Raw genomic sequence first — 16,039 nt, forward strand, 5'->3', positions numbered from 1 at the left:
TGAATTGCGTTTGGTTCTGCTCTCCCCATCTCTCCAACCTATTGAGCATTTGGTTCTGCTCTCCCCATCTCTCCAACCTATTGAGGTCCCTCTGAGGTATCAGCCACTCCTTCCAGCTTTGTATCATAAGCAAAGTTGCTAGGAAGGCACTCTGTTCCCTCGTACAAGTCATTGATGAATAAGTAGAACAAAATTGGGCTACATGATCTAAGGCTCAGTATAAAATGTTTGTGGTATCCAAGCACATACTCTAGCAGTCTTTGGCACGCTGAAGGCTACAGACCTAAGCAATTTTTCCAGTACTCTGCAAAACTTTCTCTCTCCACAAAAACACAGATGCATATTCAGTCTGGGTCTCAAATGATTAGACAAAATTAAAGCTATAAGCATTAAATTCCCTTTCATGCCTGCAAAAATACCAAAGATAATATGAAAACAGAAGTTGCCAATATAAAATAAAAATAAATAAAGAAGCTGTATCATTCAGTATATTGCCTCTGGCTCTACACTAAATCTCTCAGGAAAAAGATTCTTTTTACCTAATGTCTCACAAAATTTGCTAAGAGTAAAAGTTTGCAGAAAAAATAGGATTTCACCTAATGTCTCACAAAATTTGCTAACTGTAAAAGTTTGCAGAAAAAATAGGATTTCTTTTTTTGTTTTCTGCCAGTACTTCAGTACTGTGTGTGCATGATTCAATCCCATCTCTTTTTTCAGGGTATCTTTTTAATACACCTAATTCAGTCTTCTGGCATCCAGGTACAGGGCATCTTTTTAATATACCTAATTCAGTCTTCTGGCATCCAGGTTTTTATGATGTCTGCTAATGTTACAAACTCTAATGTCAAATCTGAAGGGAGGAACTGATGGATGATTGGATAAGTGGCAGGAGTCTCCTTTCATACAGATTTTAGCCATCAGTAGGGTAACACAAAAAAGAGTACACCCCTTCAGTGGTTGTGTTTTCTCCTTCAGTCTTTGTAGAAATGGTAACTAATTAAACACACTACAGCATGTGAGACTCTTCTTGGTACTTACTTGCAACTACCATTGGCCTCATTTTTTCTGGTACAGGTGACTGCAGTGCTCAGCACCTCCAAACTTCAGATTAGGCTTTTTTTGAGCTAACCAGAATAGGTGGGAGCAGGATTGTTCTGTCATGCAAGTAGGAAGAGATCAGGTGTCAAACACAAAATTGAAGAGAACAAAGTGGAACGAGACAGTGTGATTTCTGAATGACAAGTATGCAAACTGTTATCACAGAAGTTAAAAGCAGAGATCTCTTTTGATGCCATGTCATTCCCCGAGGTGCAGCCCCCTCGCTGAAAGTGACTGTTAATCCAGTCAATGCAGATACTTATTCTAAATTTAATTCAATAAATCATACAATTCCTGAATAATAGTGACTGGTAGATGAGGCACTGGACACTTAGGTGCTGGAGACCTTCACCCCTTGGAGGAGGGGACAGAAGGGCAACAGGATACCCATGGGCATTTCAAAGTGCACAAAAGCCTTCAGTGTCACACCAAATTGCACTCTCACAGCACCACTTTTCATCTCTCTGGAGAAGGTGTTTTAGAGTAGATATTTAGTTTTGTCTAAATATCGAGGACGTGTATTTATTGTCTGTAGTCACAACAATTCTTGAACAGGTACCTAGCTCTATGCATGCAATTAAATCAAGAACATCCCTCCAACTGTTATTGATAAACGTACTGATGGTTGTGTTCATATGTTTAACAAGCATGGAAACAGTTTTTGCATATCATAACAGAAATCATTTAACTGGCAAGAGTCGTGCCATGAAAGATGGGGTAAGTGTTCCCTCTTGGAGATAGCAGCTATGGAAAATTACAATAATGTGCACGTTTTTTCTTAGACACCAACCCCCTGGGACAAAGCAGGCACAAAATCCCCATTTGTTTTTTTAGTTTTCCACTCAAGAAGGTGCGAAGGGACTGGCAAGCAAGCCTGCAAGAGACTGAGCTGTCCCTGTGAATAGCTGAGGAAGCACACAATCCAAGGTGCCTGTAATTTAGAGCAACATACCCTGTGGCACCTTTCCTGTCATCCTGCCCCCCCTCCCTCCCCCGCGGTGAGAGACAGATGTGTTGTCTCTAATCATTCACTGACTGGTATCGGGAGATACATTAACATAATTGTCACATTTGTTCCAATTAACAGAGGGAACCTACCACATACCACCCAACATGAAAGCAAGGCCATCAGCAAGAATAGAAAACCTGCAATCACAACCACAGCTATACCTGGGAGCTGCAGCCAGACCTGTGCTGCCACAGGATGCTTCCAGCAACAGCATGAAAAAAGGCAGCACACGCAGAGAATAAGACTTGTAAAGCTGGGCCAGACTTCTGTGCAGACTAAATGAACACAGGGAACATAAATCACACAAGCTATTACACATGCATGAAAACCTATTATGGAAGCTAATTGCAGGCACAAATTTAGCCATACCAAGTTACTAGCATTACTAGGCACTTAAATCTCTTGGCACACTTCTGTGTGTGTGACTGTTTTAGAAACTAGTAGAGGAGAAGCACGTCTGCTCCAAAGGAAACTCAAGGATGGAAAAGGGATATAAGCTCATAAGATCCTACCCTCCTGATCATACAAATCATTCCTTACACCTCTTGCAATCTCAAGAGCAAAGTAAGCAGGGTATGAGTTCTGGACTCTGGTCTTTCATTGCCTCCTCTGCACCAACCTGCCCTAGAGTCATCCTCAGAATGGGGAGCACCTGCCAAAAACAAGTCTACCCTCCAGACACAGGCAAAGCCCTCCAGTGCAATTCTCCAGAAGAAACAAGATGCAAACAGCTGGGAACAGCAAGACTTGCCTTGGTAAAAGGCAGTTCATAATTATGGGAAGCAAGAACACTGTATCCCTGCCCTCCCCATGCCTGGTGGATGTGGCAGGATTGCGTTCCATTTGTCCCCCTTCCACATTGGCATTGCAGTTGGTGCTCTCTGCAGCCATGCCAACTGATCACAGCAGCATTGCTCACCTTACAACAGTCCCTGCTGAGCTCACAGCTGCCTCTGGGATAGCCACTGGGAAATCACAGCTCCCCTGCTTCACCTGAGTTGTAACAACTGACATGCATCCCAAGTCATATGGATAGTAAGGGCACACATACGCATTCCAGTAAGAAGAAAATATTTGTGAAACTTAGGACTGATTTGGACACAGTACAAGATGCCCAAGTGAGACCAAGAAAACTTTAGTAGTTTTCATACAGGCTATTGAGCCAGCAGCTATTTCAGGTACCTCGAGACTTGAGTGCCTCTTTGAAGAATGTTATTTGATTTTTGGATTTGGTTTCAAATGTATAATTTCAACCCAGCAACTGACCACTGAAGAGGATGCTGTCCTCTATGTACTGTGTATGGAAAAGAGATTTCATACATGGTTAGGGTTAAAAAAAAAAAGAGAAAAAAAAAGAGGTGATTTTCAAAGAGGCTGAAATTACAAACCCCTCTACTTGTCTCTCTTAGAGCTCACTTTCCTGCACTGAATATAAAACACTGTCTTGGTGACACACACCTACATGAAAATGCATACGCATGAACTCCCAATTAAGGGATAACTGCTGCAAAATGTAAGTGGCTCTCATGAAACAAAGCAAACAGCAGTCATATTAGCACCAATCAGATGGAGCAGCCATCTGATGCTGCCTCTTTGAAGAAGACCCCAGCTTCCACCAACTTTTGCCTGTGCAAGAGCAGCTAAATAAAGTTTGTGTCACAGTCATCTTGACTGGGAAAAACACCCTCTTCTGCCTCTTGACTCAGCAATGCTTTTCCTCTTGCTCTAGTTCCTAATTAAAGCCAGGAATCTGGATAAAGATCACATCCAGTTTTAAACCCAACTTGATCACCAAACTATATGCTACAGCTTGTTCTGCAGTTAAACTACTCTGTGAAACACCTAACTTATACTTAAAGAAGCAATTATCCCCCTGCTAAAGGTGCTACAAATCATATATTTCAATGCAAAAGTTCATCTGACAGCTTATGGCATAATAACCAATCTTACATCTCATTTATGTTTTGATCTATAACCTATCTCAATAAGCTAATTTGATGTGACTCAGTGTCTCTAACTACATTTTATGATGTGCAATATGATGCTGGCATCTTTCAAAGAACAAATTAAATGAGCTAAGGGGTTAATTGCTAAAAACTCTGTCATTACTGTTGAAGCACTGAGGATGGGATCTTTCCTGCCTTCTCAGGTTAGGCTTGATAAAAATGCACACACAGGAAAGAGCAGAACTGAAATGGATGTTTCTGTTGATGCTGGGGAGTTTCAGCTGTCTGATTTCCACTGAGGGTGAGTCTGGCTGGTCAGGCTGCTTATCACACCACCTTATCCTATTTCTACCATTGAGAAAAAGCAGAAGGCAGAGAAGCATGGAGCTAGGGCAGGGTGCTACTTGCTTTTATGCCCATTCCATTATTTATTTTTTTTTGTCACAGCAGAAATATGTGAGTTTGCCCCTTCAGCTCTCAACTATGTGTGGAAGCCTCAGAGTAACAGCATTTGCACTGATCCTTCTGATGGTTGTCTGGACCACGCACTGGAAAAGCCAAAACATTTACCCAGCTGTTTCAGAACCTGTAGGTTGGTTCGGCTTGATATTGGTTATAAAACTGAGAGTGGGGAGGCATACCACAGTGCAGCTGGCACTTATGTTCATCAGGGCTGGTGTGCAGGGGTATATGGCTGCAGAGAAGCTGATTTGGTTTTTCCAGACACCAAAGAAACCCTGGGCTCCCTACTTTGTTCCAAGTGAACAAGCAAGATGTACTTTGATTTGACCTCAGGCCATGAGGCTGGAGTATTTTAGCACACCTACATCTAGTTGAATCTTGGGGTTTTTTTTCCCTGCTGTCTATGGCCTGAGCCTACTCTAATGTTTGTCATGGACTAGTGGATCTGAGGGACTGGTAAATGTTGCCTTAAAAGCTTTGCCTGCCCATCTCTGTCTTTGTCCTTCTTGGCCTCTGGAGAAGCCCTATGTTGCTATGTGGTTCAGGTTTACAGTAATCGTAGGATCTGCTCTAGCATTGATCCATAAGAGCTTGACATAGTAAATTGCAATTAAATATGCTGGGAATTATAAGACTAAATTTTCCAGATACTGAAAAAAAGGACAGGATTTATCCTTCAGCATGCTTGTTCCCACCACTTTGAAATATCAGAAAAAAACCCCAAACAAACAGCACAAAATGAATGGTGAGAATAGAATGAAGGAAAAAAAGCAAGGGAAAGATTCTGGGTGCCAGCACTGCAGTACATTACACTGAAGGTGCATTTGTAGTTTCACAGTGTAAGCTTTTCTTCACCTGTCTTCGTGTTAAATCCAGTGATTACTTCAGAAGTCAGTAAATGAAAAAAACCCAACAAACCTAACCAAAACACAGTGCCCAGAGTGTGGAAAGTCTGAGGCACATGTTCATCAAAGCATTTGGAAATGCTGCTCACAGCTGCAGTGTATGCATTACCCTACTCTGAATCAAAGCAGTCTATCAACAAGATGGAAAATAGCCTCAGTCTACTGCCTGCCCTCTTGCAAGTCTTTTCTTACTTAGTTACCTGTACCATCCTATCTGAAACTTCTCCAAACAAGCAAATGAAGTTTTAAACAAAGAACTGATTCATCTTTAAATTAGAATAATCATGTAATCCTTCAACCCACCAAGTTATCTTTCATCTTTCTGTTTGTTTTTTTTTTTTTTTTTTAATTTATCTTACCAGTTTCAGCAAGTGGCTGTAATAAAGTGTCACATTAAGGTATTCATATTCATTAGTGTTCAGGTCTTTGTTCTTTTAACAGTGTTGGAAAGAATCTACAAAGAGGCTGTATTAGGCAGCTGTCCAATATGGGTGTTTGATCTCCTTCTGACTTCAAAAGTCAGAAGAGTTAAAAACCTAGCATGGAGAACCGTTCTTTTGAATGTCAGACAGGGAGCATATGATTTCTGAGCCTTCCAAGTGTTAATTGGTGTCTGCCCTGACCATGGTACGAATAAGATTCAGAGCCAGTCAATGTACACCATGAAGAGCTATTGACAGAGTGAGCAGGATACTGGAAGGCAGGAAAAAGCACAACTATTATGACAGCAGCTTACAGAGGATTTTTTGGGGGATCACTTCCATGAATCATACTAAATTATGCTGCTGTGCTACTGGATATAACAGACTTTTCCAAGGGAACAAGCAGGCTGGCTGCTGGCATTTCAGAGGTGCTTGTAAAGCTGCATAAAAACAAACTACTCATCATCATCAATCTCTGTTTCTAGCAAAGGTCATGAAGTTTCCCAGTACTACCCTGCACTGCCTGAACAACAGATCCTGTTGCAAAAACTCCTGCCACAGCACGACAAGTTGATTTGATGCAAAGAAGCATCAGAAAGGAAAATCAAAAACTGCTGCTAAGTTTCTGAGGAAACCCAACTGATTAATATTACAATTGTCAGCAAGCTGCTTCAGCAGACCTAAACAGTTCTGGATATCTTAACAGGGTAAGAAAACAATCTATGGAATAAGAAAATGGGAAAAATCTTCCATGCTAATTATTCTTTCTGATGTTTGTGGACACAGTTTTGCAATTCCAATTAAGTCTAAACTTGGGTTAGATGGGGATGTAACATGTTTAAGCTCCATCTCCTGAGAAATCAGCCATCAGCACTGAGTGACAACCACTTTACTACTTAGCCATGACAGGCTGACTTATGCTGATGCAAATTGGCAACAGTTTCTTCTGTGCGTGGTAGAGGAAAACCAAAGAGAATTCAGATAGGGGAATTACCGTCATTAACAATCAATTTTTCTCTTAACAGCCACAGCAGATTTAGGATTTCAGAGGTCCCCTGGTGACTAAGAGACCCACCTCCCTGAGCTGTGAGTCTGAAGCTGGAGCCACAGCTCCACTTAGGGAATCTCCTGCTCACAGGGGCACCCACTCTATGGGCAGGCATGGGTTATGCTGAGGGGCAGGCTTGATCCTGCCAGGTGGAGGGCAGGCTACCCACTCTGGGCTTACTTAAATGCCAGTAGGAAAACCAGACAAGCCCCAGAAGATGAATTATTAGGTAGACACATCCCCACGTCATGCTGCTTCACCCTAGGAACTGGACCATGGTACATTCTTTTGTGCCAAGCTGGCAGGCTGATGCACACACATGTGAGGGAAATATAATCTGGCAAACTAAAAATTAAAACACCTTTATACTATGCTTGAAAGGAGCCTCTCAGAATAAGTGAAATATTTTTGTCTTTAAAAAGAGAAGGAAAGATAGTAGGCTGGTATTAATATGTTCTACTACATGTCATTTGGATGTCAGATCTAACTGTGATTTTTGAAAGGGGAGAAAAAACTGAAACCAAACTGCCTGCAACTCTGCCCAGCAAGGCACAATAATCCAAAGCCATTAATCAGTTCCCAAATCAATCTTGTCTATGAGCAGCAGTCAGTCAACCATCCATTACCACCCACTAATTGTGCCATGCTGTAACTCATTGCACCATGAGCCACTGATCAGGCTTTAGTTAGGATGTCCCAGTGCCAGGACATGGCTCTTCCTGCTTACCTCAGCCACTGGGATGCCTTCAGGGGGACGGCATTGGAGGAGGACCTCTTGGTCCAGGGACACTTCTTTCCCCAAGGGCTCCTGCTCGAAAGTTTTCCGGAGATCTGGGGAGGGAGGAGAAGTAAAAAAAATCATGAGTAGTATTAATATCTGGTCATTTAAATTACATTTGATTGCCATACTGAATAAATGCAAGAGACAAAATAGCATTTCTGCTCACTGGAAAAAGAAACTTGGGATATTTTCACTTCATTCCAACATTAAGCAAAGATTTCATAGAGGATTTGTTATTTATATTGTGGTGCAGCATGTTAATTCAGTGAGGATCCAAGGCTTCACTATGGAAGATCATGTCCAGACACAGAACAAAAAGTGAAACCAGTCCTTTCTTTGGATAATTTATGTTTCATAAACTATTCCAGTGAAGAACTAAAAACAGTTGTGGAAAATTAAATAAATCTGTAAAACTACAGGATATAAACTGAGTTGCCTTAAACTCATAGATGGAAGTGTTCATGTTGTGCACTTTTACCTTTATTATAAGCATTAACTTTACAGCTTTAGCAAATTAGTCTTCACCTTAACATTATCCCTGAAGTACTAAGTTGTTACTATTATTATTATCAATAATAATGTAATAATAATAATTATAATAATTTAAAAACCATGCCTGTATCCCTCCACACCCCCACAGAAATGTGGCAGGCAGAGAGAGCATCTCCAAAGATCAGACCCACCCGTTCATTATACTGGACAGCTGTGAACTCTGGTTTTTTGTACTCTTCTGTAATATATTTGTATTTATGGTAAAATCAGCTTCAGAAGTTCCCTCCTTACCACTGTCTCCATGTCTGTCATGGACTGGCACCCACTCTGCTGTGCTGGGGACGATGGGGCTTTGGAGAACTGAGCATTCAGCCCCAGGAGCTACCAGGGCTATGTCTCCCTGCAGCTGGTTCTTGCTGCAAATGGACATGGAGCCAGGTTCAAAGTCACCTCAGAGAGCTAGCCTGACTTTAAAAAGGACCTTGCAAAACAGTTCTATTTATTTTTTGTTCTGAAGTCAGACCAGTTCCCTACGTCATCTCACAGCAAGGTTGCACAAATACAGAAATGAGCAGCTCTTTCAGGAGCTGGTGGGTTTCTCAGGTATTTACCTTTTTCCTTTGCCTCACACTCCTCACCCACCCTGTGGGCTTTATAAGTATCCTGGGCACACATAAGGTCAGGTTAATACCACTTGCTTTAAATTAGCAAACACCTCAGGTTATATAGCTAGCAGTATTTGTATGATCATATTATTGCTAGTTTCACAGGTATTTTCAAAAGAAAAGAATTACCTCCTTAGTGCATTTAGCAGGTACACAGATGTGAACAATGCAGACAATTATGCTCTAATATCATGGCTGAGAGTAAATGAGAAAGTTACTGTGTTGGTAATAGAAGCATATAAGCACAGTAATAAATAGCATATTAATAATAGATTTCAGGTGTTCGGATATGGAGGGATAAAGACATTAGAGGTAGATTAAATAGATAATAATCTGATTTTTTTCCTTGACATGTTGATTTACTGTCCTGCCTACCTTCCTGAAACATTAATAGAGCTCTGATGTCCTACATTGCCTCACCTGCACAATAATCACCTCTCCCATAAAGCACTTGCCTTTAAAAAAACCCCAAATTTTAGTGCAGAAAAAGGAAATAACATTAATCTAGAAAAGTGTAATAAGAATAAAAAACCCCACTTTACCTTCTTTATTAATAACAGCTGGAATTGCTGGGTAAGAACAGCCCCTTTTCTCTGGGAACAGTTGCAGTGGAGCTGTCACAGACAACACAAACTCTGAGACCCTGACACTGCTGGCTGCCCCTGTCCACACAGCCTTGCTGTGTGCAGATGCTTTAATGGCACTGTTGGATTAAAGTGGGTGAAGGATCCACAAGCTAAAAATACACTAAGTAGGGGCATTGACATCATAGGTAGCAATGTTCCCAAAGGAGCTGTAAGACACTATTGAGTAAATGATACAAATTTAGGGACAGGGTGGGAAGGTACATAATTGTGTATTTACAAGACTGGGAGCTCTTATATGATATTCTGTTGTTTCTCTCCCATGTGTTCACAGTTTTATCCCACCACTTCCTGCTGCAGCTGTGCCACCTACAGATAGCTACAGATGGCAGTAGTACCTGGCAGGTTTTACAGAACCAAGCATAAGGTTGTGACACCCACAACTTAACAAGATGGGTTTTTAAGTGATGAAGCAGTGGAGGGCCTGGACAAACAGTCACCTGCTGTACCTATCACAAAACACCCTGCTGGGACAGCACTGGGTTTTGAAATGACAGCTCTTTTCTATGGCCTTGCTATGTCTTCTGTGGGTAACAATGACATCCTTCTAATTCTTCAATCCTCAGCTTCCTTTGCCATTTAGCAATTATAGTCATCATGGAAACATTACACCGTCAACCAGGAGTGGGTGAGCTTGCTAATGTACTGAGGAACTTTGGATCTTTCCCAAGCAGAGTATTTTCAATAACATTTTTCACTTTCTCAAAGTGTCATATAAGGTATAATTGCTTGCAAGCAAGTACAGAAGGAATACATTTTCCCAGAGAATGTTAAGAGGCTAATAAAATGCATCCCAGTTTAAAAAAAGGAAAAAAATAATTTTACAATCTTTAGAAAATATGCCAGAAAAAGGAAATCAGTAAAACATTTGTTCCATTCTGGATCAGGATCTCTCTGTCTGTGAAGAGGCAGTGTGCACTATAAAAGTCTTGGGTTGGCAGCAGCTCTGTTACTGAGATGCTGAGAGAATGCTTTCTGTACCCTCACCTTCCATAGAGGAAGACACAAGAGAAAAGCAGTTGCACTTTCTTCCCATTATTATTCTGGTAATTTAGAATAATCCCACATTGTCTGTGTTAGCAATACTCTTCCTCCTCTTATCCAGGTAATATTGCTGCCACAGCTCATCTTGCTGGGGCAGGGCAAGATGGGGTGGACAGTGATGCTGAAGGGTTCATCTTGTCTCTCTCCCCAGCTCTCTCCCATATCTCACCCACACTCAGGTAGGAATGTCACTGCCAGGCTCAGGCAACAGTCTGCACCCCCATCAGGAAATTCTACCCCACCTCTAACTTCCCTTCAAGGCTGTCTTCACAAAAAGAAATCAAGATTCTGGTCTGCCACCTTGAGCCAGACTCTGCTCTCCTTACCAATGTATAGTCCTAGTAAATTCAGAGTGGGCTCACGTGGCATATATTGCAGCACATTTACAGCATACTTAAGATGAGATTTTCCTCCAAGACTCCTGAAATACTCCTGCACAATCCTCTCAGGTAAGGACAGATGGCTGCATACAGAGTTGCATTGAAATGAGAGAATTTTTACAAGCACAAAACTGAAATAAAGTAATGGGAAAGCAGAATCTTAGTTTACACCATATTGTTAGATTTACTCCTGAATTGCTATGCTTTTTGGGCAAAGGGGCATTAGATCTACATTTTGATGCACTGCTAAATTACTTCCTTATATGTTTAATGCATTTTTATCTTACAAAGCACTCAGAAGTTGCATTTTTGCCTGCTAAAAGTAATATCTTATATACGAAGTCATGTCATTTCCCTGCTTCCTTTTCTACCAGTCAACTTCTAAGAAAGAGCAAAGAATGACCCTATTAATTTCTTTTAATGAGATGTATTTTATCTCTCTGTTATTCTGGGTTTTACTGTGATGGGTGGGTGGGTAAAACTATAAGGATATCTTTTATCATTTCTGAGAAATGTGATAAGAGGCAGACCAGACACTTCAACACAGTGCTAATGCAAGAGTGACTAATGAATGAGCATGAAAAACAGACACTTGTCAGCCAGGAATTAGATGCAAACCAGATGAACAGAACAATGCAGAATTACTGTCAGAGAAAGATGGATTTCTGCCCTTGGTAGACCTTTAAGACTCTCTGCTCCTTCTAGTAACTCCAACATCAACTTTCCTTCTATAGCAAACAATCTAAAAAATGAACAAGCTTTAAGGGAACAAAAAAAAAAACCAAACCCAAACTATTTCCTATACAACTGTCATATTAAATATGTCCATTGAAAGAAATACATTTAGTGTGTGTCTTCAGAGAAGTAAGTTTTTAAGAATGTGAAAAGATCTTCACAAGAGGTACATATTGCCATACAGAAGATAGCTTGCTTTATATGGGTAAGTATATACAGCCAGCTGTATAATACCAAACATGTCACAAACAGAAAAAGTAATTAAAATGCTAGAGAAAAAGTGTATATGGCTTAGTACAATTTTAGCCATTATTAGAGGATCAATATCTAGCCAAGCTGTCCACTTCAAGTCTACCTTCCACCCTTGAGAGTATTCTTAAGAGCCAAGGTTCAATGCCATTTTAACTTTACCCAGTCTAATAAGAATAACAAAAAAAAATAAATAATTGCAGAAAATGAGTGGTAAAATGCCACTGATCTTCTACAAAATGAAAGAGAATCCACATGCTCATGAAAACACATCTCATTGCATATACTCCCAAACTTGGATGACTGATGCTGAATTTGAGAAACATGACTAATACTGTAAAACTGGTCTGTTCCTCTTCCATCATCTTCTACAATGTGGGTGGAATTAAGAACACCTTTTTCAGAAGAAAAGAAAAAAGGCATTAGAGACTGATTTTCAAATCTAAATGTAACAAACCATGTGGAGTCAACATACTTGGGCCTAGCTTTTCTGTTCACAGCTGAGTCTATGACCTTTGAGCAGGGATCAATCCCACTTAGTGGGTAAGTGGGTAAGTAATAGAAAGGTTAGGTACAAAAACCTCATTTTATTTTATTTTGTCCTTGCGTGGTCCAAACTTTCTTTTGTTCATTAGATAAAACCAGATTTTCACTGAACAGTCATAGGAGTGTCATCAATGCCACCAAGGGATCTCTCTGAAACCTCTATCAATTGCTTTTCTACAGGAGGTGTCTCACTCTGTCAAGTCCCCTGCCTGTATCAGTTGCACACCAGGTGTTGATCAAAACCTCCTGCCCTTCTTCAGTACACCACTGCTCATGGAATAAGATTGCAGGTGGACAGGGCTGTGCTCTTAGTTGGCCCAAATATCAGCAACTGGATCTGAGGACTGAGGAAGTAAGTCAGTGCCTTAAAACTGGGTCTTAATGCTTAATACACAACTTTGTGCCACTCTTTCGTCCTCTGGAGGAGCTGTTTCATGTCTGGCCTGTCCTAAAGACAAATGCTGAAGCACCACAAGGGTGACCTGGCCACCTTCTCAGCCTGGAGAGGAACATCAGGGATGGTGGAGCTTGCCCCGTTCCAAAGATGCCTGGCAGCTCATGGCTTGGGCTGAGCTTGTCTGTAGCCATCCAGTGGCTCAACTCATGGCTTGGGCTGAGCTTGTGTCGTGGTTTAACCCCAGCAGCACCAAGAACCACACAGCCTCTCACTCACTCCCCCACCAGTGGGATGGGGGAGTGAATCAGAAGGGTAAAAGCTACAAAAACTCATGGGTTGAGATAAAAACAGTTTAATAGAGAAAGCAAAAGCTGCACACACAAGCATAGCAAAACAAGGAATTAATTCACTGCTTCCCAAAGACAGGAGGTGTTTAGCCATCTCCAGGAGAGCAGGGCCCATCACGCGTAACGGTTCCTTGGGAAGACAAACACCATCACTCCAGATGTTCCCCCTTCCTCCTTCTTCCTCCCACCTTATATCCTGAGCATGATGTCCTATGGTATGGAATATCCCTTGGGTCAGTTTGGGTCACCTGTCCCAGCTGTGTCTCCTCCCAATCTCCCATGCATCCCCAACTCCCTTGCCAGTGTGGCAGTACAGAAAGCAGCAAAGGCCTTGGCTCTGTGTGAGCTCTGCTCAGCAATAACAAAAACATCTCTGCATTATCAACTCTGTGTTCAGCACAAAACCCAAACATAGCCCCATACTAGCCTCTGTGAAGAAAGTTAACTCTACTCCAGCTCAAACCAGCACAGCTTGTCTGTAGCCATCCAGTGGCTCAGGCAGTGAGGCATTGGGCTGCCATACCACACAGCCAAGCAGCATCATCAGCTTTCACAGCTGAGCAACTGATGGGGACCAAAGCAGGCTTCTTGAAAGTGCACAACATGGTTTGGGGATGCAGGCTGCTATATCTGCTGACCTGAGGTACAGAATGAGGTGAGGAACACCCTTTGCTTGCCAGGTTACAATCTGCAAGACACACTGCCTGAGTCCAAGACCTCTCCTCTTTTATTTCCTATGTATTTTCAGCCTGAGCAAATGGGAGGTGCAGACCAGCCAGCCCCTCATTCTGTCTATGGCATCTTCAGCCAGCTGGGGATAATGCTACACTCTGATGACTCTCTGGAGCCTCACCAGATGCTGATCTGCAGAAAAGTCATTTTTTCCCCTCGTCTCTTCAGCTCTAAGCTAGTTCACCAAGGTGCTGGTAAGACTGAACACTTTTTTTGCAATACATCTTCCATGTGGACTCTTCCTATAATGAAGAATGACCCATTCAACACATTTGATACTGATACAACTGTAAAAAATACAAGCAAGCAAACTTTATCAAGAACTCACTGAGCAGATGGGTTCCCAGGTGTACATTGATTGCATTGTTCTCCTTCTGTTATATTTTCACTTGATAGCTTGGTATTTCTTTGTAAGTTTAACATGAAAACTAACTTATAACTTAATCCCATTCATTATTTTCTTTGATAGTTGAAGATGCAATCCAAAGTTCTTGCTTTTCAAATAAATCTAAATGTAATGTCCAGATGACCTAATTACAAAAGGTGCCTTTTTACAAGACAGATATACTAAAGGTACTGAAGATAGACATTAGAAGCATCAGGCAATTCATTGTAAAATTGAATTTACAAGACACTGAAACACGAAACCAGAAAACTATTTCTATAAATGTAGATTTTTGTTCCTGTTGCTCTTCTGATACACTGATACAACCTGACTCACACAGCTCTCTGGTCACTAAAATATACACAAAAGTTTGTTACCTTCCTGACTGGATCTGTGTTTTACCAACAGGTACTAAGCAGGCTCTGCTGAAAGGTGATAATTTCTTAGACATGACAGTGTATGCAAGATATTCACAAAGCTCCTATGGAGGGATTAAATTAATATAGATTCAGTAAAGGGGCTGGCTCCCTTTTGGTGTTTAAGCAATGCTAACAGTGACATCGAGTCCACCTTAATTGATAAAGTCTTATCTCTTTGACACAAAGCAATGCAATTTGGTTTTATTACTGTTGCCACTGCATCCTTAAGTTTGGGAGGAGTCACGGCTGTTAACTTGGGGAGTGGTACAGAAACATGCCCTTCAGGAGCAAAAGCAGAGTGGTAGGATCAAATATGCTAAATGCTCAGTTAAATTCTCTGCTGCCCTTCCTGTAATGTGCTGTTCTCTCTCCAGTAATCTCAGCTCAAATCTACATGCCTCAGTTAGCCCTTTACTCACTACAAGCAGTAGGTATCGATTAGTAGACCAGGAAAGAATTAAGGTCCTATATCTGCTAACTTTCACACACACTAATCAAAGTGTGCAAAACACATTTTGGGAATATTTTTTAACACTGCATATCCTGGACATACCTTCCTATTAACATTTTCAAATTATGTGCTTATTAGCTTACTCTCCTTATCTCAACATCCACCCAACTTTGTATCTCTTGCAATGGCCTTTGGTGTCCCCATGGTACTGCTTGGATTAAGTGTGTGAAGAGAGGGAAGAAAGGCACTGCAGCAGTGTAACATGGAGCATAGGCCACAGCACTAAAAGATGAGATAACCAAGTGTCAGTAAAGAATCTGTGATATTTATTTCCATATCAGTTTCCTTGTATAACTGCATACACTTTGTAAGCAGAGATAAACCAGTCTACATTTCTGTGCTGCATTTATCTTATCTACAGTATCTGACATGCATATATTAACTACATTCCTTTGAAAAAATGTCTGGGGGAAAAAAAGCTTTTAGATAAGTACATAGGAAACTAGTACAAAATTATAAAAAAGATTAACAAGCACAGTTCCTTACTACACCATGACTTTTTCATTTTTTTTTTTTTTAAATTTTGATTTTAAGATAATGAATAAAGGAAAAGACTACTTGCTTTCATTACACCAAAAAAGAGCAGGTAATAGAAATTACAGAAAAAGCTTCTATTTTCTCATACATGTTCAACAAATCCAAAACCTGGCAGCAGATTTAGGGCTTATAGTCTTACTATATTTTCTCAAGGACAGCATGGGTTAACATCATGAAATCAGTGAGGCAACACCAAAGTGGTGCAAATGAATAGTGAGGTTGCTCTATGCACATGGGCTCAAAGCAATTTGTCTTAGCCACCTCTTTATCATCTGATCTAAAAAT

General features: G+C 41.0%; 1 protein-coding gene across 1 annotated transcript in view; it reads right to left on the reverse strand.

Annotated features, from left to right (window-relative positions):
- The window catches only part of UNC5C (unc-5 homolog C (C. elegans)), a gene marked incomplete at its 5' end in the record, with an annotated part of 67,744 nt that overhangs the window by 28,213 nt on the left and 23,492 nt on the right, over positions 1–16,039 (reverse strand). The window contains one exon of the mRNA XM_009080058.1: positions 7,618–7,721. Coding sequence (XP_009078306.1) covers positions 7,618–7,721 — 104 coding nt within the window. The remainder of the gene's footprint in view (positions 1–7,617; positions 7,722–16,039) is intronic.

Source organism: Acanthisitta chloris, unplaced genomic scaffold, assembly GCF_000695815.1.
Source record: "Acanthisitta chloris isolate BGI_N310 unplaced genomic scaffold, ASM69581v1 scaffold3008, whole genome shotgun sequence".
Lineage (NCBI taxonomy): Eukaryota > Metazoa > Chordata > Aves > Passeriformes > Acanthisittidae > Acanthisitta > Acanthisitta chloris.